Source organism: Macrotis lagotis, chromosome 1 (assembly GCF_037893015.1).
Source record: "Macrotis lagotis isolate mMagLag1 chromosome 1, bilby.v1.9.chrom.fasta, whole genome shotgun sequence".
NCBI classification, from domain to species: Eukaryota; Metazoa; Chordata; class Mammalia; order Peramelemorphia; family Peramelidae; genus Macrotis; species Macrotis lagotis.
The window spans coordinates 766,740,206-766,764,642 of record NC_133658.1 but is presented as its reverse complement, the minus strand read 5'-3'; the positions used below and the strand labels follow the sequence as shown (position 1 = coordinate 766,764,642).

The 24,437-nt window shown below is 38.0% G+C and overlaps 1 protein-coding gene across 6 annotated transcripts in view; it reads right to left on the bottom strand.

Annotated features, from left to right (window-relative positions):
• Nucleotides 1-3,568: 3,568 nt before the first annotated feature.
• The window catches only part of LOC141508146 (nuclear pore glycoprotein p62-like), a 100,724-nt gene continuing 79,855 nt past the window's right edge, over nucleotides 3,569-24,437 (bottom strand). For 5 of the 6 annotated variants that reach the window (XM_074216497.1, XM_074216499.1, XM_074216495.1 and 2 more), the window contains 2 exons: nucleotides 6,672-6,909; nucleotides 3,569-5,497 (listed from right to left, as the gene is read on the bottom strand). In XM_074216497.1, coding sequence (XP_074072598.1) covers nucleotides 4,857-5,474 — 618 coding nt within the window. In that variant the 5' untranslated portion in view covers nucleotides 5,475-5,497; nucleotides 6,672-6,909 and the 3' untranslated portion in view covers nucleotides 3,569-4,856. The other variant, XM_074216500.1, reaches the window with a different exon arrangement.

Below are 24,437 nucleotides of genomic sequence, written 5' to 3'. Positions count from 1 at the left end.
GAAATGTACTGGGAATAAGAGAAAGGAAAGGTAGAACAGGCTAAGATATCTCATGTAAAATATATTTCATGTAGCTTTTGCAATAGAAGGGGGGGAAGGTGAGGGGGAATGAAGGAGCCTTCATTCTCATCGAAAATGGCAGAGAGGAAACAGCATACACACTCAATAGAAAAATAAAACTTTGGGAAGCAGGTGGTGGAATTGGGTGACCTTTCCAGGACCATGGGGCCCGGTGATCGCTGGGTGTCTGGGTGTAGGTTTGGGGCAGCTGGTGCTCTGTCCGCTGTGCCACTGGGCTGCCCCACAGCACATTTTTGAAGAGGGACAGTGTGAAAGGAGAGAGAAAATATACTATACGGTGGTAGGGAGAAATGGTTGGAGGGAATTACAATCAGAAACATCAACTGTGGAAAAATATGGAAGTAACTACTATGATGCACTTATGATAAAGAATGTGATCCACCCGAGACAGAGCTGTTGGTATCAGAACACAAATACATTTTTTTATTTTACTTTATTTCTCATGGGGTTTTATATTTTTGTGGAGGGTTTATTATGTTTACTCTTAAACATGAATATTTTAGTAATGTACAAATTAAAGAAAATTAAAAAAGAAAAATGTGAGAAAGATAAATTCAGTCTGGGACATGTCAAGTTTAAGATATCTATGAGATTTACTGTTCCAGAAGATACTACCAGAATTGCCATCAACGAAAAGAGCTTCTATTAGGAAATTCTGGTCCCAGAAGCCCTAAATCCTCAATCTTTAGTCCTCTTCAGGAATGATTACCAAGTATTACATCTAACATTGACCATTGGAAGCAGCAGAGAGAGCGATCAGAACACAGAGATCTCTCCACCATGCCACATTGTGTTCTCTTCATCATGAGGGAGAAAACAGGGTCAATATGTTTATTTTAAATGAAGTATAAAAGCTAGTCACCTCATCTCAGGTAGGAGCAAAGAGCTAGGACTTGTCAGTTTAAATAGGTTTGTCAAAATGTCTTGATGCCCAAGTGACTCGTCTGTGTATTGAATGGGTGGAATGTGAACCAACAAGAGAGTGGAAATTCTGTTAGCTCAAAGGTATATTGATCCAGGCTATTCTTTGTAAGGGATATATCCCTATCCTGAGAAAGGGGTAAAAAGATGGCAGTAGCAGCTGTGCACAAAGGCAATGGGCATCAGGCAAAGGACAAAAACACTCTATAGGGAAATGGCAGTGGTAGCATGATGAAGTTCCTAAATTGTTGAGGATTTCGACTTAAAGCCAGGAACCACACCAACTGAAACCAAGGAGCATCAAGGAGTCAGATCTTGTCCTTCAGTGATATAGTAAGAAATATGGAATGTGCAGGTGCGGGGAATAAGTAATGATGTTCTAGTGGCCCTAAGTGCTTTTCCTGTTTAAGGGGGTGGGGTGGGGCATCAATCTTATGAGGTGACAAAATGTAGCACAGTGGCTAGAACACAGGGCTTGGAATCAGGAAGACTCACCTTCATGAATTCAAATCCAGACTCAAGATACTTGTGTGACCCTGGACAAGTCATTCTTGGCATCTTTGCCAAGAAAACCCAAATGGGGTCACAAGATGCTGGACATGACTAAGCAATAATTTCATGTAGTTCTATTAAGTCTGGAACAATTGTCTAGTTCCCCAGGGCATGTGGATAACACCAAAGGGGAGCTGAATTGTCAATTCAATTACAAGCCCATCCTATATTCTTTGTTGTGTGTTCATAAAAAAAAGTGTTCCATGCCTTTGTACCCTCAGTTGTTTTCAGGATGAACTAGGGAAAAGCTAGGAATGAGTCAAATTTAGATGTTCCCGAGGTATTATAAGGGCAACCATGAACCCCAAAGTATTATTGAGGAACCTCCAAGATATGAACTTGAATCCATGTAAATTGAGACTTGGTAACTGTCTACATTGCCAAAGGATGCATGATCCATGGATGAGAGTTCTCCATTACAGCCATCAGTTTCTTCTTGTCCTGTTATTTCTCCTCTATGATTCCCCGCTTCCAAAATCATCCACTACCTCTATTTAATGTACTAGATTTCCTCAGCTTTCTAACATTTCCTGAGTACCAGTAAACAATTGGGCTTTGCATGAATTACCTGTCACTCTCAATGTGACTAATTCAATTTTTATAATCATACTTTATTGGGCTAATATTCCTTCTTCTACTTCTTGCATGCAAGTGATCGTATTGATTATATGCTTCAGTCTACGTAGTCTTGTTTCTCTTTTGAATCTCTTCATTACCTACCATGTATCTCTGAATTGCATTGGGAAATTGTGCAGTACAACCCAAGCTGCTGTCTTGACACAAATGTTTTTTTCCAGTGACATCATCTGCTTGTGAAATCATGTAATTCCTGCAGTCTTTAAAGAATTGAGATTGTTGGCAATCCAAAGATACTTATGACATAGAGCATAAGCTGTAGCAAGGAGTAATGAATTAAATTATCTACTTAATAGTTCAGAAAAGGGAAAAAAATTGCTGGGTTTTTTTTTGCATGATCTATCCTGAAGAGTCACTTCTAATCAGGAAGTTTGAACTTAAGTTCAAGAAACTTTGACTAAGTAATTGCACTAAGTAACTAGGTAACTCAGCCTTAAGATTCCTATTCAGGTAACTGGTGCTTGGTACAGGGGTGACATTTATCCAGGAGTAATTCATATATAGGAAGACATTAAAATAACTTCTGGTATTTTGTCTCCTTTCCCACCCCATAACCTTGGGTTATAAGATTTAAAGCTAGAAGAGAACTTAGAGAGCATTGAATCTGAAACCCTCATTTGGAGAAGGTATCACATTCTATAATGCAGCCCCTCACATATTCACCTGGCCCTCTCACCTGAGCTTATCATCTCCACTCCAAAGGGACCAAGAGGCAGTGTACCATTAATGGAAAGAGCAATGAGACCTTTGTTCAAGTTCTTTCTGTGACAATCTGGACAAGTTGCTTAATCTTTCTAATTCTTAGTTTTCTCATTTATAAAACAGGAATAATAGTTATTCTTGTACTACCTGTCTCTCTAGAGTGTTTTGGGGAAACTGCTTTGTCAACTGAAAAGTGCTATTATAGAAACACAGGTTATTATTACTAAGTAACCCTTGATAGGAGTTGGGTTTTTGTTTTGGGGGGGGAGGCATCCAGAGAAGGACTCAGCCATTCCTGATCCAGATTTTGGAGGTGTGGCCTTATGTGACTTGTAGAGAATTTGAGGCACACCATTAAATACCCTCAGGATTTCTTAGCATCATACTGCAAAATACCGTAATGTTCAGTTCACTGAGATTCTAACCTTTTTTTTTTCTGGTTCACTTTCTTTTAGATTTTTGCAAGGCAAATGGGGTTAAGTGGCTTACCCAAGGCCACACAGCTAGGTAATTATTAAGTGTCTGAGGTCAGATTTGAACTCAGGTACTCCTGACTCCAGGGTCGATGCTCTATCCACTGTGCCACCTAGCTTCCTCTTCCTGGTTCATTCTTAGAAAATTTTTTTAAACATTTTTATTTAAAGTTCTGAGTTCCAAATTCTGTCCCTCCCCCCCTCCCCTGCTCCTTGAGACAGTAAACAATTAGTTGTAGGTTATACAGGTACAATTATGTAAAACATTTCCATATTAGTCATTTTGTACAAGATGACAAAAAAAATAGATGAAAGTGGAAAATAGCATGCTTCAGTTTGTATTCAATCAGTAAGTTCTTTCTCTGGAGGAATATAGTATACTTCATCATTAGTCCTTTGGGATTGTCTTGGATCACTGTATTGCTGAGTATAAATAAGTCATTCACAATTCTACATCAAACAGTAATGCTATGATTGTGTACAACTTCTTCCTTGTTCTGTTCACTTCACTCAGCATCAGTTCATGTTAAGTCATTCCAGGGGTTTCTGTAATCATCCTGTTTATCATTTCTTACAACACAATAATATTCCATTACATACACCATAGCTTGTTTAGCCATTTCCCAGTTGATGGTCATACCTTTGATTTCCAAATATTGGTCACTTACAAAAAGAACCTGTTATATTTTTATACAAATAGGCCTTTTGGACATGTCTTTGGGATACAGACCTAGCTGTGGTATTCCTGGATCAAAGGATATGTGCAGTTTTATGGCCTTTTGGGCCTAGTTCCAAATCAGTCTCCAGAATGATTGGATCACTTCACAACTCCACCAACAACGCATTAGTGCTCTAGTTTTCCTACATTCCCTCCAATATCCAACATTTTTGATTTTTTGTCATATTAGTCACTCTAATAGGTGTGAGATGGTACATCAAAGTTGTTTTAATTTGCATTTTTTCGAACAATAGTGATTTAGAGCATCTTTCATATGACAATAGTTATCTCTGATTTCTTTGATGTCAACTGAAAACTGCCATTCATATCCTTTGACCACTTATCAACTGGGAATGACTCAGTTCTTTATCTGAGAAATGAGGCCTTTATCATAGATACTTGATACAAAATTTTCCCCCTGGTTTTCTGCTTTCCTTCTAATTTTGGCTACAATGGTTTTTCTTGTGCAAAAACTTTTAAATTTTATATAATCAAAATGATCTCTTTTACATTTTGTAACTTTTTTGAAGACTTCATAAAGTAATCAAAAAATTTAATGCACATAAAGAGATTCACAAAATTTTGATATAACTAATGCAAATTCCATGAAAGACTTACAATGGAGGAAAAATTCCCATAAAACTTACTGTAATAAAAAAAATAACTGCAAGAGATAATAGAATTTTTTACTCAAGTTTATACCCTAGGACCTTTTATGTAATAGATAAGTAATGAACAACACAGCAAACACTATCCAAGAGATCTCAGGCCATTTAATCAAACACGATCCGGTAGCTACGTTCCTGCTCCTTACGACGACTCTCGAAAACCTTTGATACTTCTTCCATCTTCTGCTGCAATAAACCTGAATTCTGATCAATCCACTGAAGGGAATCCATATGTGCATTCAAAATTTTACAAATCTGCTGGAGTGGGTCATTAGAGTCAGAAGGCCCCCCAGACATATTCAGGTGCTCAGTAACGTCCTTGAGGTCCTGGGCCATGCTCTTCAGTTGAGCATCAATATTCTCGGCTAGTTTATAAGTTTTCTCACGTTCCTCATCTGCATGCTGCAGATAGATCGTCCCACTTTGTTCCTTCATGGCCTCCTCAAGGGGGGCCAGCAGGTCCTCCAGTTCTTTCTGCTGTGATAGGATGAAGTCTAATTCTTGGTCCAACCTTTTCTGATCAAGCTTCACTTTTTCTACTTCTCTGTGTAAAGAAGTGATCTTCTCCCCATTCTCAATCAATGTCCGGTCCCAAGCATTCACCTGGGTGGCCTGGTGAAGAAAGTGTTTCTCTTGGTCCTCCAGTTCGAGACTCCATTTATTGATCAAACTTTCCAGCTGAGCGTACGTCATCACAGAGGACTGAGGAGTCTCTTGATCCATTGTGGGCCTTGGAATTGTGGTACCTGAGGGCAAAGTAGCAGAGTGGAAGAACCAAGGTAAAAGATAAAACCAGAGGGGAAGCTAAAGGTGAGGTAAGGGTAGTGAAACTGTTAAACCAGCAAACTTTAATTTGTTAAATACTTTCAGGATTTCCTAGCTCTATAGTGCAAAATACTGCAATGTCTAGCTCTCACTCAAACTGGATATCCCTAGGTAGACAAACTTTTCTTCATTCATAGTTGCTATTCCATTTCCCTCTGAACTATAGACTGACCAAGGTTCACCTATCTTGCAAAGGAGATGCCACTCAGTACAGAAGCACAAAGTCCAAAGAGAAGAGAAAAGAGTGACCAGAACCACATTTGCATTCATTCATGTGACAAGATTCCAAACATCTGTTCCATGGCTGCTACTCATCACTTATTTTGCATAGGTAACACAGTCTATATGTAGGTCATTTTTTCTTTTTAAGCAACCAGGCCTTGAGGACATTGTAGTCAATGTCTATTCAAAACTCTCCTTGATCCCCTTAGAGTGAGTCATACACACTCCAAAGTGTGGCTCCAAAGAACTTTGTAAGATAGCACCCCTGATTTATACAGAGTGGGAAGAAAAATTTAATTAATATAGCCTTTCTGACATTCCAGGTATAGATTTACTACATTCAATTTAACAAAAAATTTACTGAGTGTCTACTAGACTCCAGGTGAAGCTTTGGAGGAAAAAATAAAAATAAGAGAATTGACATCCATCTTTCCTAAACTTTTCCCCAAGGGTTAATCCAAGTTTAAAGCCAGGATTCTAATAGCCTGAAATATTTCCCACTCTGTCCCTAGCCATTCTCAGTTTCCCCTTGGAGCTAAAAGTATAGGTGAACTGACAGGCAGTTTATTTTACAAGAGTCTCTCATCCCTAGAAGACAGACATAGAAGAAGTTGACTTGGTAATCAAGTATCTGAAAGCATCAGATGAAAGGAGGATTTATTACCAGTTTGCAATTAGGCATGCAAATAGGGAAGGCAATAGAGGAGGCAAAACTGGAAGATGAAGATAGAGCTGGGTGGGGCCTAAAATAAAGGAATACCTGAGATAATCCCAAAATCCAAGTTTAGCAGAAAGTCATCCTTCCCCTTTCTCTAGGAAGTCTTTTATTAAAAAGGATGAAGAGTGAAACTGACTGCTTGGGCATTAACCTACTCTTTTTCTGGATTCCCTTCTGATGATTGATTGTTGTTCAGCAGTAACCAAATCTTCATGACTCCATTTGGGATTTTCTTGACAAAGATACTGGAATGGTTTGTCACTTCCTTCTCCAATTCATTATATAGATGAAGAAACCAAGGCAAATAGCATTAAGTGGCTTGCCCAGGATCAAAAAGGAAGATGAGTCCAAGCCCCACTGTCACCACCAAACTGTCCAACAGCAACAACAAAACTGGAAAGAAAAAAAAAAGAGAAAAAATTAGCAATAGTAACAATCCATAATCAATCTTTGAATGATTGAAAATAATAATCATCAGGCACCTAGGTCTCAAACATTACTGTGTGACCATGAACAAGTCATTTAGCCCTTTTTGCTTCTGTTCCTCATCTAATGAGCTGGAGAGGAAATGGCAAACCATTCCAATGTCTATGTCAAGAAAACCTCAAGGGGCGGCTAGATGGTATAGTAGATAGAGCACCAGCCCTGGAGTCAGGAGTACCTGAGTTCAAATCTGGCTGCAGACACTTAATAATTACCTAGCTATGTGGCCTTGGGCAAGCCACTTAACCCCATTTGCCATGCAAAACAAACAAACAAACAAACAAACCCTCAAACACAGGCCCTCAGAGAGTTGGACACAACCAAAATAACTGAACAACATTATTAATGTGTTAATATTAAAACCAGTAGAATATAATCTCCATGAAGGCAAGGACTTTGTTGTCATTTTTTTTCAAACACATAGACATTTAATAACTATTGTTGAATTGTATTGAACTTTATATTGAACCTTTTCATACTATATTCCTTAAATTCAATATTCTCCTGTCTTCACTTATCTCTCTCTAGGGCCTGAACCCAGTTTATCAGCCATTTCATCAATAAACTCTCTTCCACGCTGAAATTTCATACCTTTCTGCTATTGATTCTGTCCTTGGTTTTCTGGCTTCACAGCATAGGCATTAACTTCAGTGAATGGACACTTACTAGCTGTGTGACCCTGGACAAGTCAATTAACCCTGTTTGTCTCAGTTTCCTCATTTGTAAAATGAGCTGGAGACTGAAATGGCAAACCATTCCCTTATTTCTCTCAGTCAAGAAAACCCCAAATGGGGTCATGAAAAGTCCGACACAACTGAAAAATAACTCAACAATAACAGAAAAATTAATTTCAAGAATTTGTTCTGGTGTTTTTGTATTACATAAAAGATGTTTAAACTAATAAATTATTATTTAAAGCAACTATGTCTGTTATATTTTCATTTGAACATGTTTGTTTGATTTATACCAATTCTTAAATATGGATCAACCACAGACTGCTTAGTTCACTCCTAGGAAACTGTCCCTTGCTGGAAACTGTCATTCCATTGATGGCATTCCTGGTTCACAACATTGAAATCATTCTTGACTCTTCCCACTTCCTCAATTTCCACATCATATCACAGGATCACTGATTTAGAAACGGAAGGAATCTCCGAGATCATCTAATCCAAGTTCCTCATTTTTATAGCTGAATAAATTGGGGCCCAGAGTGGTTAAGTGGCATATAAAGTCACACAGGTTTTTGACTCTCAGTAGAAAGTCAAATCTTGTACAAAATTTCTCACATACTTCCTCTTTCCTCCATTAAAATACCCTTCTTCCTACTTCAGGACTCTAACCTGGACTGTTTACAATAAATTAATTGGTCTCCCTAACTCCAACCTCTTCTCTCTCCAATTCATCTTCTACATAGCTGTCAAACTCATATTCCTAAAGCACACTTCTGACCATATGTTCTATTAAGCCTGAAAGTGAGGGGAAGACCCTGGAGAGAGGGGTACAGAGTTCATTTGTTAGCTTCTGCTTTTTACCAGTGGCCTGGTAGTGCCACACTCCCCAATGGTAGATGTAGCTTCTGACAAATTAAATCCTAGCCTGACTTCTGTTTTATGGGAAGAGGACCACAAGGGGTTTTCTGGTCAGGTCTGGGTAAATAAGCCTAGTTCTTTGGATACTTGCTGGGAAAGAAGTGGGGACCAATGCATCAGTCATACTCTAATAAGACATAGAGTGCAGAGACAGACTGCTCTGGGACAGAGGAGGGAATGGATGAGAAGAGGGAGGACAGATAGTGAGGGAAACAGATGGGGGAGGAATGAGAGGGCCACAAAGAGTCACTTAGGTAACTTTAGAGAAGACTTGGGAGCACTGGTAGTTGGAAGAATGTTTAAGGGGCAAGAATTGGCAGGCTCCTATTCTTCTAGAGTTCTGGAAGGGTACAACTAAGCTTAGCTACACCACCTTAAAGTTGCTTTAATAATATATCTTTTTTTGGTTTTACTGGGCATGTCTATAGATTATTTGCAGCTTGCAGGCTGAGGGTTGTTTATGGAAGCCTAGCTGGCTACTCTTTATTTAGCACATATAATCATTTAAGGAGGCAGTTTTGACAACTGGTTTCTGTTTTCTCCTTACATTCTTAATTACTATTTATTGATACTTTATGCAGACTATTTCTATATTTATTTACTACATAACTGGTGGGATGGTGGTGGAGACCATAACAAGATACAATTTCAAAACACAATAAAGTTACAGATTTAGAACTGAAGATAACCTCAGAAATAATCTAGTCCCATATTTTCATTTTACAAATAGTAAAACAGGTCCAGGGATGTTAAGTGATTCTAGGGTCACATAATCCAAGATCATACAAGTAGTAAATATTGAAGATGAAATTTAAACCAAGGTCTTCTAATTCCATAGCCAAAACTTTATCTGCTATAATATACTGCTTCCCAATGTCACATTCCTATTCAAAAATCTTCAATGACTTCCATCTTCAATGACTCCTATCATCTTTAGTTGGATGTTAAAAGTCATCATCTAACTGACCCCTACTTAATTTCCAATTATTTTCTAATTCCAGTCAAAGTAGTATTCCATCGCCATTTCTATCATTTAAATGGGGGTCCCCTATATGTAAAATTCACCATTTCCTTATGTCTGCTTTGTAGAGCCTTTCTTGATGCCTCCTGCTATTGACATTCTCTCCCTTTTGAAATTACCCTGTATACATATTTTCAATATATTTTCTTATAAATATATTATTTCCCCAAAAAATAACCTCCTTGAGGAATGGAATTGTTTTGTTTTATCTTCATATCCTCAGCATAATGACCAGCAAGCACTTAATGAAAATTTGGTGAATTAAAGTGAATTGAATTTCTTATACCTATTGAATTCACAGATTTCTCCTTCTTTGCCCCATCTATTCAGCTAAACCTTATAGATTTTTTCCTTTAAGATACCATCTATATGTGCAAAGAGCTCACATAATATAGTAGAAGAAAACAACAAAAAGAGAGATCCTTGCTTCTTCCAAGATAATATTTCACATCTTTCCTGCCATTCCCATCGCCACCAAGCTAGTCCAGGTCTTCACCATCTCAACAGGCAACTTCAGCAATTCGAATGAGCTTTTGTATCTCTACACAAAAGATTTTCAATCTGAAATCCATGAAGCTTTGTTTTATGTTTTGAAGACCACATTTCTGTATAATTGATTTTCCTTTTAATCCTATTGATTTTGTTTTATACATTTAGAAGCATTATTCTAAGAAGTGGTCTATAGGCTTTACCAGACAGCCAAAGGAGTTCTTAACACAAAAAGCTTAAGAATACCTGCTCTACACAATCCTTTCAGCTGAATTTTTCTGCATGCCATAGCCAGAGTGACTTTCTACTTTAATTTTATTTCCTTATTTCAAAAAATAGTGGGTTCTTATTGTCTACCAAGAGTATACTCTTTAACTGAAGACTTTCCACCATCTGACTACTATTTATCTTTCCAACTTTATCGCCTACCACTGCTCTCTAAAAGTTTCGCTCTTATCAGGTTGGTTTAGTCACTATTCTAAATAAACTTCGTATATTCTTGACCTTAGGTCTTCTTATACTCTGGTTCTCTCTTTTATATAAATGTAATTTACTCTTTAAAGATAAGCTCAAGTCCCACAGTGTCCATGAAGCAATTCCAGAAAATCTTTGATTATTCAATTTTATAGTATGGCTACTGATTGGGGAAGCTAGGTGGAGCCAATAGATAGAGCACTAACCCTATGGTCAAGAGGACAGGAGTTCAAATCCAGCCTCAGGAACTTCTTAGCTGTGTATCCTTGAGTAAGACACTTAACCCTGCTGACTGCTTCCTATCCAGGGCCATCTCCAGTCGTCCTGACTCATATCTGACCACTGGACTCAGATGCCTCTGGAGGAGAACGTGAGGCTGGTGACTTAGCACAGCACCCCCTCACTCAAATCCAATTCACATGCTTGTCATGATAACATAGTCTGATAACATAGTCTTCTTCAAGAATAAAGGATACACATCATCATCGTGGCTACTGATTACAATCAATCATGAGTTTATTTAGTATCTACTACTACGTGCTGGGAAATGTTCTAAGGTTCTGAGTCTATAAAGACAAATGTAAGAGTCCCTGCCCTCAAGAGGCTTACATTCTAGCCAAAGGAGACAACATGATAAGACATATACAAAATAGATAGGTAAATATAACACAGATATAATATGGTAGGGAAGGGACTAGCAACTGACAAATAATAGGAAAGACTTCATGTAGAAAGTGGTACTGATCTAATTCAAAGTTACCCTAAAGGAAACTGAGTCTGGGCAAAGGCATGAAGATAAGATATGGAGTGAAATACACGAGGAATAGTTACAAGGACAGTTTGGCTTTACTGGTGTTATCAAGGAGTAGAATGATAATAAGTTTAGAAAGGAAAGTTGGAGACAAGTTATGAAGGGTTATAAATATAGTTTATATTTAATCCTAGATGTATTAAAAAGCTACTAGAGTTGAATGAATAGCAGGTGACATGGTCAGACCTGAGTGTTAAGATAATCACTTTGGCAGCTATATACAAGATGGATTGGAATAGAAACTTAAGACAAGGACATCAATTAGGAAGCTGTGCAATAATCTGGGCAAGAAGTGATTGAGATTTAGGCTAGGGTAGCAAGATTTGGGAACTGATTACCTATATAGATGAGTGGGAGGGAGGAATCAGGGATTATGAAAATTTTCCATCATATCAATTTGACTGTCTATTTGATAGATACTTGGTGACATCAGTCCTGGAAAAGAGGAGACAGTGTGAGACAAGATAACTAGACCTGGGAGTTGTCTCTACTATTAGTATTAATAAATTAGAATTCAGAGCATTTATTAACTACAATCCACAAAGCCCCTACTCATTCAGTTCATTGCCTTTTGCAAGTCAGCAGGCTAAATCACTGTTTTTGTAAAAATGAGAGATTTTAAAAATTGATTTAGTCTCAAAAAGCAAACTAGCAGATGACTCATTTTTAACTCTGCATCCTCTGGTGTGAATGAAGATACTTCTAGATTTTCCATGCCAGGAACAGAGTGAAAACAGGGTTCCAGTACACTAGGAAATTTTAGTCTAAGGAAATAAATGAAGATTTCAGAAACATTTTTAGTCTTATTTCAAATGATGGCTTCTAAGTCAAGACTGAGGGATGTTTTCCTTTCTCATTTTTAGTGAGCTAAAAAGATCTCCAGGATGCCTTCTTCACTCCTTCATGGAAGAATCCCAAGACCTGGGATATGATCAAGACTGATAGAGCTCCAGTTTTAAAAACTAGGTAACAGAAAGGAGTCTGGGGATTGCTGGGTTGCTAACTCTGATCATCTTAGATCAGTGCAATCAAAACCTTCAATTACACCTGGGTGATTTAATCAACTCCCTGTCAAACACTGGCTGGAAGTCCTCTGGAACTGTACAAATATAATAATTACTGTGCCAGCTTGCAATAAGATATCATTTCACTGAGTTAGAAAAACACATTCTGTTGTCAATTACCAGCAACCAATTTATAAGCCCTGAAACAAGCAATATTTTTTAATTGCTGCCTTTTGTGATTATCACAAAATTACTTCTGTTATGAGGTATTAAATCATCTCGGTGGTAAGGATGGAGTTTTTAGTGTTCCCTTTTCTGATAAAATAGGAGTCAAAGCAGATTCTGCAGAGTTGGATTTAAAAAAAAAATTAACCACAAGGTTCTCAACTTCATATAAACATTTCAAACCAGCATGAATTGATAAGTTCCAGGGCTTTAACCAGCCAAGGCAACATAGATTTACTTCAGACAAATTACTTATAAGAAATCAACATTCAAGTTTGCTGGGATCTTTCCATTATTCTTTGCCTCCCCAAATCCAACTTCTGATGAATCAGAATTTGCTATTTTACCAAACCCATTTAGGGAAGGTGTTTAAGACCACACTCAGGCTTGTCTGTTTCAGCTGATGCTGTCCAAGTCACTGAGGCTTTTTCTTGAAATCTGAAAACTCCCTAACCCTATTCCTCAGTCTCAGTTCCTTGTCTACACAGCAGCAATCTGACACCCTAGCATCCTCTGACCTACTTGAGATTCTTCTCTCCTGGATGAAAAGGGATCATGAGATCTCCTGCTGCCTTTCAATGCAAATATGACATAAGTCACTGAGACATCTATAGGATAATCATTAATCAGGGGCAACCTCTAACATTAAGTAACTGAGCATAGTTGATGGAGTACTGGGCCTTGAATTAGTAAAATCCTGCTTTAAGCACTTATTAGTTATAGGACTCTGGGTATTATCTCTTTCAAATTCAATTTCTTTATCTAAAAAATTAAGATAAAAACATTATCAGCCTCACTGGACTGATGTAGAAATCAAATGAGATAATATATTTACAACATTTTGCGATCTTAAAATACTATTCATGTTATTGCATTATTTTTAATAGAATGATACGTAGTCTGATAGAGTAGAGAGAGAATTGGTCTTGGCAACAGAAGTCCTGGGTTGAACTCCTTCCTCTTTCACATCCTTGCTGTGAGATATTGGTCATGTCATTTGAATTTTCAGTGTTCTGGGAAATTCTGACTTTACATCGAAGAGAAGATGCCTATCTATATCTATAGAGGAAGTTTCTTTTTCCAGGTATTCCCTCAATCAATGACATTATGGGACCTACCTATATTAATGTTGTTGTTCTTCTTCTTGCTACTATAATTTTTATGAAAACCCCAGAAAGAATACTACAAGTGATGGACAGTAGATGGCTATCATGACCTAAGCCATCATGACCTAAGCCATCATCACCCCATCCTTGGTCACAATATCTTCAGTTCAAAAGGGCTGGTAAAGATGTCTCAACAATATCATTTAGGATCTACTCTCCCTCTTTAAACAAAGCCAATACTGGATGTTGTGGCTGTAAACAAAATCCCTTTAAAGTACAAGAAATATCATTTATTATGAGTAAGGTATTATGCTAGCTCCTAGGGAAAGGTGGCAGCTAACCTCTCATCGTTCCATCAGATGGAGGAGATTAAGAAAACCTGTATCACTGACAAAAAGCATATTAAGAAAACTAGGGTCAATCTTCCTGCTTTAAAAGGCAAAAGATAAACTTGACAGAAGCAAACTTCTCCCTGGCCATCTGACACACTGCTGGAACCTTATCTTTTATATTCCTTTGAAAGGATGTGTTATATGACCTCAACCTTAAATTGTTCTTTACAGAACTATTCATGAGCTCCTTCTGCTTCTGGGCCCTTGGATGGTATTTTGTTAATTCAAAATCAACCTTATCACTACATTTTTTTAGGGTTTTTTTTTGCAAGGCAAATGGAGTTAAGTGGCTTGCCCAAGGCCACACAGCTAGGTAATTATTAAGTGTCTGAGGCTGGATTTGAACCCAGGTACTCCTGACTCCAAGGCTGGTGCTTTATCCACTACGCCACCTAGCCGCCCCTTTATCACTACATTTTGAACAAGTTTGTTGTACTAGCCTTCAAAACATGCCAACAGCTTCAGATTCTGTTAGAATGTAAACTCCTTGAAAGAATGGCTCTTTTTCATTCTTTGTATTTGTCTGATCAGGGGCCTTGCACACACAGCAGGGGTTTAATAAATATTTGCTGATTGATTACACTTAGAAAGTTTAAGCCTGGGCTATTTCCCCACAGATGTAGGTCTCTATCCACTTGTGTCATGAAACCTAACTCTTCACCCCCTTGCTAACCTATTGTGGAGAACTCCTAGGTGCCTTGTATTACAAACTTGGCTTATGTAACAACAGTTAAACTGGTATAGGTTCAAACTAAAGCATAAACTCTAGCATCATGGACTTTGTAATTTAGAGTACAAGCCAAGACATCACCCCTGTGACATCATTAGTCCTATTTGGGAATGAAGGATGAACAATAACAACAACAATCTAGAAAGATAACTATAATGTTCTTCACTTTTAACTATTATCAATTATCAGTTTCTTAATTTAGTCAGTTCCAGCCCCAGACTCTTTCTAAATCTCCTAGAGCCTTACTTGCCTTGTGTGTGATTTATCTATGGCAGTGGTATCAAATAGAAATGGGGGCCTCTAAATAGTACATAAGAATCCCTGTGGGCCACAGATTGACTTCGAAAACTGCACATTATTTTTATTAAGATAGCAATAATTATAGGGATTATATATTTATCTAGTTCTGCTAGCACTTGGGAGTGTTATGGACAGTTTGCAATTGCAGTTGTATGTTTGATATCACTAGTCTAGGTATCAAATGCCTAAAGATAAATCATTGTCATTGCCTCTGATTCCTCTGTTTTCACTGCTAGCATAATAGAATGAAGAATAATAATGACAATGAAAATAACAGTAATTAACATCGAGTGCTTTAAAGATTATGGAATGTTTTATATGAATTCTATCATAACTTCACAACAAACCTTAAATTACCTTAACATTGATTTCATATTCCAGAAGGTAGAGAAAGGAAAAAGTCAAAGGGAAGTTATATTGGAACTGATTCAGACAAATAAGGAGGGTCCAGTTATTGAAGATGAAATGATTGTATGCTTGGAAGGAATGACCGTTGCCAAATCTTATCATTTCTACTTCCTTTTCCCTACTCATATTATGACCACCTTAGTTCAGACCCTCATAATTGCCTTCAATTAATTCATATCATGAAGCCTAAAACAGTTAAACCCTAGAGTAGTAAGAAAACTTGTGAGTATCAGGCCAGATTTATTAAATGAATGGTTTGTGAGCACCTAGAAAGGGCAACAGTGATCACTATGAGATGGCATGGGTATAGGAACAAATCATAACTTGAATGTTCTTTTTTGACAGGATTATTAGACTGGCAGAGGTAGTTTTGCTATAATACTTGTTTCCAAAAGACTAATTTGTTCCAAAATGACTGATATATTAATGGAAATGAGCATAACCTGAATTTTGTGTTTTCTTTTGAGAGATTTCTTCTATAAGAAACAATGAGAATATAGAAAACGGTACCACTTCACAATAACTCTCAAACTACAACTCTTTCAATGTAAGCTTAAGGTCTTTTTCAGTGTAAAGTGTCATATTTATTGTATATCTTCTGATGCAGGAGGAGCTTTTGGAAAAGGAAGACTAGTCTATATTTGTATTCTACTCCCTCCAACCTTCCACCATGGCTATGAACTGAACATCCCTGGAGTTGTAAACCATCAAGGAGGTGACATCACTGTCGTTTTAGTTATTTATGCATTTTTAACAATTTAACATGTATAAATCTATGCCATCATTTTAATTGGGTCCTCTCTTTTTTATATGTCTGACAAAGTTTTTCAGTGCTATCTCTTAACCCATTTTCCCATAAACCCTATGATTTATATTGCAAACTTTTGCAATACAAACATATATCACTTTATAGCAGAACTGACTATACAATTAGAATGCCATAGATTTCACATTCCTGTATTTATGCAAAGTAGTTTTTTAAAAGTCTCAATAACTTTACGAACAAGGTAGAAAGATGACAATTCAGGTAGGTAGATTCAGTGTTGGGTTAACTGACCAAACTAAAAAGTGGTGATTAATAGTGTGATGCAAATCTTAAGGAAGGGTTCTACTGAAGATCCCCAATACTCTTTTTAAAAATCAATGACTTGGATGTAGTCAAGCAGGGAAAGCTTACAAAACTGGCAGAAGGTTCAGGGACAAAAGGTGACAGACTGGTAAAAAATCAAATTCTAAAATGATTCATCAATTTAGAATCTGATTAGATGAAATCTAATAGGATAAAAATGTAAAGTCCAATGCTTGAGTTCAAAAAATACATTTCATAAATAGATGAGGGGAAAGCATGAGTGTTGTGTTTTTTTGAATTGTCAGTTCATTATGAGTAAACACTATAATCTGGAAGTCAAAAAAATACCACTCAAATCTTAAATTGCATTTATAAGAAGCACAGTGTCCAGGCAAAAGAACAATTATATTTCTATTGGACTTTACTCTGGTTAGATCACAGATACAGCATCATTTTCAGTTCTGAACATCATATTTTAGGAAGAATATTGACTACCTGGAGTTCATGCAGAAGAGAATGAACAGGATAGAGAAGGTCCTGGAAACAATGGTTGAAGAGGATCACTTGAAGAAACTAGAGCTTCTTAATGATGGAAAATAGAATGCTCCAGAAGGAACTATCTTCAAGTATTTAAAGGGTTATCATCTGGCTCCAGCAAGAGACTAGATGTCCATTTGATAAGAACATCAAGGAATTCTTATTTCAGATATTTCCTGGTCTGGATATTTGCAGGTCCTTTTCAATGCATTAAGAATTCCCCAAGGAATTACTTATTTTAAAATATTTGGACTCCCTTGACAGATCTATTTTTATTTGCAAATCAACTTTTTACTACAGGATAGTTTAAAAATATACTTTTGGGGTACGGGAAAAAAATACCAGCAACTTAATTAAAATAGCCTGGCATCAGTACTTGAGGCTATAAGTAGTCCTGGGCAAATTTGTGAAACTGGCACTGCTTTTTTCTCATCCCCTCTCTTAAAGTTCCCTTTTGAGAGAGGCAGCAAAGTACACTGCCCTTGGAGTCAGAAGACTTGATTTCAAGCTTCAGTTCTAGCATTCCAACCTTGTGTGATCCTGTACAAGCAGCCTTTCTCAGGCAATAATGGCTTTCCACAGGGCCCCACTGTCCCAGGGAAAATGTTTTCGTTTTAACAGAGGTCTTCATGATTTAACCCAAAGATATGACTAATGGTGGTAACTCCAGACACTTGGAAAATCAATTATTCAGTTCAACTGATCCAGTCTTCATTCATCACTACCATCCTGGTCCCTGGGACTGGGGATAAAGAAGCATAATTTCTCTCAAGGAACTTAGATTCTCTTTGAGGGGAAAGGAAAGAACACAGTTAAGTAAAAGCAAAATATATGCAAAATCAATACAAAGTAATTTGTAACGGCCCTTGTAGGGGGTGGCACTTGAATCTACCCTTGAAGGAAGCTTGGGGGAGTAGCACTACATATGAGTAGAGGAAGAGGGATGCATTGGAGATTCTGAAATCATATAAGACAAGTACCTGCCCACTAAGCCTGGGTTGAGGTCTGCTCCTGACTGACTTGACCATTGGGCATGGGTTCAAAATTTCCACAGGCCTCATTCTATATTACCTCAGCACAGCTGGCTTATTTTCTGTGTGAACCAGCAGCCATTAAAGCAGAAAATGAACATGTCCTAATGAGCATCTTTTGCCCATCCTCATTCCTGTCATCTCAGTGTGTTGCTCTTAGGACCATTTGTGCAAACAGCAGGACCCACTGGCTGGGCTGAAGCTGCACTGACTGGACATGGCTCCCTCGGAGCAAAGCCCTCCATCCTGTGCCCTGGGCTAATGGAAGCAGCTGCTCTGAGGGTGGCTCAGGGCCAGCGCTTGGGATAATGCCCTTGAAAGTCCTCCTCCTCCCTGTGGAGAAGGAATGAGAGGCAACGAAAATAAATTGCCCTTGGTGGACTAATAAAACTTGACAAAAAGTCTTCCCAACATAGCATATTTGATGATTCATGGGGCTTGAAAAGCATTACTAGATTAAAACAAGCCCTGTTGCTCCAGGCCCCACAGTGCTCCTGCTGAGGTGGTAATGGAATCCTAGAGATGGAGAGGAAGGGATCTCTGAGGTCATTGAATCCCTCCCCCTGTCCCAGAAAGGACAGCACTTACCAGCAGGCTAGTTCAAGAAGATGACTCTTATCTTGCTCTTAAAGACAATGAAATATGGAGAGGCTTAAAGACTCCAGAATCAATGCTAGAAGGGAACTAAAAGGCCATGGAGTATAAGATTGTTATGAGGCCCAGATGGGTTAAGCAGCTTACCAAAGGTCATGTAATAAATAATAAGTAATAAGGTAATCAATGGCAGAGCCGGGAGCTGACATTTAAGATCATTAGGTCTTCTGATTCTAAATCTAGTGGAAATATGTATGTAGATAAAAAAGTGTATGTGTGTGTGTGTGTGTGTGTGTATGGGAAAAAACTGCATAATGATATATATACTCTATATCAGAAAGAGAAAGTAGAAGGAAAACCAGTTCAGACTACCTTTCTTCCTTCTCTCCCTTTCTTTCTCTCTTTTTTCTATCTATCCATCTATATCTTGATATCTATTGTCTACATACCATTTAAATAATCTTTTCCTAGTTCACTTAAACTTGTCCAGCATACATTTTAAAGAGCTGCCTGGGGCTAATGAGAGCCCTTATCCAGTTATCTTACTCCAATGCTTCTCTCCCTTATTATATACCATTAACTCTTCTTTTATATGTGTCTCTCTGAAATGTAGTCTTATTCATGCTTACTTCATATTTCTCATCCTAAAAAATTAAGACTTTTTTCCCTCCAAGATTCATCCATGGGAAAGAGAAATCATTTAATTTTCATACTATTTATTCTAACTTTCATATCCCTTGAGACCCTCATAATACAACAATTTTTACTATTTATATAATTTGGATTTAACTCTATTTCCTGGGCAACTGAAATTCACAGTATTTTTCTAAGGTTACACAGCAAGTCTGTACATTCCAGGGAGGTGTGACAACTTGTTCATATATAAATTGCCATAGAACTTAATTACCAAGTGTGAAAAGAATGCCCCCTTGTAAATCCAGTTCACTACAGTAATCCATTTTCTGAGGTGGGGGATTAAGTTGTCCCAAAAGTCTGATCAAGCAACATTTATTCCTCCAAGGTGCCAGGAATGAGAACAAGGAGGACAGTAATAGGAGTAGATAACATCTCTTAAGAACCTACTGGATCTTGGGCTCCAGATACAAGAAGCCCCAAAAAGTTCTTGCCTTCAGGGGGCTGATATTCTGATTAGAAGATGGGGAAGAAGAAGGAGGATCCAGTCTGGGACAGGAAAGTATAACAAAGAGAAAGTTCTCCAAGAGACAATCTGCAATTTCCCCTTCCAATGGGACATCCCTCAATCTTATCAGTCCTTTAAATATAAAGGTCCCCTAGTACACTTTAAATATAATTAGATTTTTTAAATATTCAATGTAGAAGAGCCCAGGAGGCAGCACACAACACTGAAGAGAGTATTTGATTGGAAATCAAGAGGCCTAGGTTCTAGTTCTCCTTTTTCTCCATTCACTAACTTTCTATCTTGTTTTCTCTGGGATCACTCATTATCTGCAGCATGAGGTCCCAACTAGCTCCAGAATCAAACTTCTGTTTGGCAGTTGAAGTCTTTTGGCAACCTGGGTCTATCCTACCTTTCTGCACATTTCTTCTCTCCATGCACTCAACAGTCCGATCAGATTGGCTTTCTTACTGTTTCAAGTATAGAGAACTCCATTTCCTTCTCCTTGTTTTTATCCTTGCTGACCTCCACCCTGGTATGCACCTCTCAACTCCCCCTCTTCCTCCTAGTCTCCTTTAAAACTCAATTCAAGCTCCACCTTCTGCATGAGACCTTCCCTCCCTCCCCCATTACCCTAGTAATGTCTATATGTATATGTACTTATAGATGTATATGCTATCTCCCCCAATGGAATTTTTAACATCTTGAGGACAGGAATGGTTTCACTTCTGACTTTGTACCACCAGAGCCAGGAATCTTGAAAGTACTAGATAAATGCTTGGTGACTGATGAACTCGATCTCTTACTAAAATTTCTTATTTTTCTGTAATTTTGGCCCTCTTTATTTCACTGTAGATACATAGTACAGAAAGGACAAATACCAATCAGGCAAAATGATGAACTGGACCCGGGTTCAAATCCTAGCTCTAAAATTTACTACATGTGTATGACTTTGGACAAATCATTTCATTTTTCTAATACTCAATTTCCTCATTTGAAAATGCAGGGTTTTAATTGGATGACTATCATCCAAGGTCTTCTCCAGTTCTAAATCTAGCATTCTGAGAACCCCCTTTTCATTAGTCTAGTCTAATCTTGCTTTGAGTACTTACCAGCTGAGTGATCCTGAGCAAATCACTTGACAACTTTGAATCTGTTTCCTCATCTTTAAAGGTGGCATATTGAATTTGATAGCTTCTAAAGTTTCCCCTAACTCTAAATTCATTACTCATGACCTGTGGTTCATCTTTTACACACCATAAACCTGGCCTATACATTTGACAAGACTTCAAATTAATATTTTGATGGGAGTGGGAATGGGGAAATCAGGAGAAAGAAAATGGAAGAGGACACAGTAAGTATGGCTAAGTTCAGGATGAAAAAATTCAGTTTGTCACCAAAAAAGCCCACGGTCAATTGAAAGAAGAGAAACAATGTCGTGTTTGTGCAGTTATTTACAAATATTATAGGAAAAAGTCAGATTCACATGCCTTGTAACCTTTGAAGGGTGAGGTCCCAAGGGATTCCATATGAAGGAAAAAAACCCACAAAACTGAACAGAAATTTTTGGGTGCTTTTTTTTCCTTCATGGTCTTTCATCTCTCTAAGATGAGTAGATAAATAATCAGAAATCAGTAAGAAAGTGTAGTTATGAAGTTATTAAGCAGTGGCACCCTGAATTGAGAGTTCCAAACTATACTCATCTACAAGACCCTGTAGATATTTATAGCTTCCTTTCTAGGACTCTGGAATCTGCAAGAGTGTCCAGATCCAATTTCAGTGAGGTGTTTAAGAGCTAGGCACAAATCCTGGAAATGTGCACGTCTCTCTGTCCAACTTCAACCCTCAAGGCCATAAGGCTGGTTCTTGTGTCCTGCCTTTAGGGGGTTCAAGTTGGGACATGTGAAGAGTTTAGCAACAACCCAGCTGGGGATGGGTGGGCAGTTCCTAATTAGTAACAAATTCTTTCAATCTTAGGCACCATGTCCCTTAGTGACCACACATCTACCGGTAATTCCTAATGGTCAAGGGACCCTGTACACATGGTGTTTGGTGTCCTAAGCTTTTCTTCCATGATTCAACTGGGCTTAGAGACTGGAAGACTTTGTTTCAAATCAAATGCTACTTCTGTGACTAGCTAGTTGCTGGCAGATTACTTAATCTCTCTATAAACCTTAGTTTCCTCATCTTTAAAATGGGGACAATGATATTTATAACAGGGCTGTTGAAAGGATCAAATGGGATAATATATTTTTACAATTTGCAAATTTTAAAATGGTATAAAATATTAGTTATTTTTTTTTTGACATAATATTAGGTGGCCTCAGGAGAGGGTTTTGTAAATTCTTTTGCACAGGGGTCAGAAAGATAGATAGATATTAGTAAAGTATCATTTTAACCTAAGACTAAATGTTAAGAAAAGATTTAAGAAAATAGGAAGCATTGGAGACGAAGGGAAGAAGGTGGTTCATTCCTTGAAATCAGACCACCACTGGTGAGGTTCACTTTAAATGAAATCAAAACAACTTTAAAATCCCAGAAGGAGGTTTCTGTTAGCTTCATGGATGATAGTGTCTATGTGGAGAGTCATAAAAACGTGGGTTCTGGTCCCAGTTCTGTGAAATGCTGGACAAATATTTGGTTTTCCTTTTCCTCAGGTATAAAAGGAATGGATTGTCTGTCATGTGTAGAATGCACACTTCCCTCATCTCTACATTTTATATTCTTTGTGGCTTGTGGGTCACTTCTACTAAAAATCTTTCCTTGACACCCTCTTATTAGTATTATCTCCCTCTTTAAGTTATCAAGCGTTTTTGTTGTTCAGTCGCTTCAGTAATGTCTGGCTCTTTTATCTTCCATTTGGAGTTTTCCTGGTAAAGATACTGGAATGGTGTGCCATTTCCTTCTCCAATTTACTTTACAGATGTGGAAATTAAGGCAAATAGGGTGATGTGACTTGATCAAGGTCATAAGGTTAAGAGGCTAAGCTGGATTTGAACTCAGGAAGATGAGTCCTTCCTGACTCCAGGCCTGGCACTCTATCCACTGTACTTTCCAGCTGAAGGTAAGCTCCTTGAAGAAAAGAATTGTTTTAGTATGTTTAATCAGTGCTTATAAAACCATACCGGCATGTGATAGATTCTCAGTAAATATTTGTTGATTGGACTAAACTAGATAATCTTTAAAGCCCCCCCCCCCCCCCCCCCCCACTTTGCTTATTAGAGCAAGAGTAGGACCTGGAGTCAGGGAAACCTGAGGTCAAATCCTGGGTAATGCTAAGGTAGGCAAGTAATTCAATCTCTCTCAGTCTTAGTCAACAAACATCTAATGTACGAAGTGTGAGGGAAACAAGACAAAAAAAAAACAGTTTCTGCCCTCAAGGAGCTTACATTCTAGCAAAAACTTTGTTTTCTCAATTATAAAACAGGGCAAATACTACCTACTTTATAGGAGTGTTATGTGAAGTAATATTGTAAAGTGGTCTGCAATCTTTAAACTTCCATATGAATCTCTGCTATTGTTCTGTGAGGTCACTTCTGGACCATCTCTAAACTACACTACATGTAGTCTGACCTCCCATGGCAACCACCTTATTCTTGGGACTCTGGGGTTTTTATCTTCTCTAGCCAGGTTTCTTCTCTGTATATATGGGGAAATGCTTCTAGGATACCCCCTAAACCAGGCTGTTATATCCATAATCTCTGGCTCTTCCTCCCTTCTATCCAGTTTTGTTTGTTTTTTCACTTCTAGACCCCTCCCCCCCCCTCTCCCAGTCCAGTCCTCATTCTTCTTGATCTCTCTGCAGCCTTGGACACATCTGATTATCTTCTCCAATACAGGATCTCTTTTCTTGGCTCTCATGGCATTGCTTTCTCTTGCTTCTCCTTTACCTCCCATACCATTCCCCATTCTTCTTTGCTGAATCTTTATCCAGGTCATGCAATGCATGCAGGCATCGAGCTGAAGGCTCCCCTGAGTCATCTTTTCTTCTCCTTCCATTATAATTTTACTTACTGAGCTCATGAAGCCTCCTTCCCCCACCCCCAATGGATTCAATTCTCAGATCGGATCTGTTTGTCCAGTCCTAATATCTCTTTACTTCCATCTTCCAACTTCAACTGTCTTTTGGACATCTTGAACTGGATGATATGGAGGCCTCACAAACTCAACATGTCCAAAACAGATTATTCTTTCTGAAGCACAGGTTTAATCATACCATTCTCCTCAAGAACTTGGCTCCTTATTGTCTCTTGGATAAAAACTGAACTTACTCTCTCTCACTCCCTTCTTTTTCTTCCCCCAAACTCTCCAATCTTTTTAATATATTGCTGTCTGAGCCTCTCACATCCTCCCAGTCACCAATGACCTCCAAACTAGGGGGTCATGCTTTACTCCTTATTTTCTCTCTCCCTCCTTCCCATGTATCCAGTGTGATTCCAAGTTCAGTCCTTATCACAGCTTTAGGACATGGGAGGTGCTTAATAAATATTTATTGACTTTTTTCCTGATTGCTATTTAAA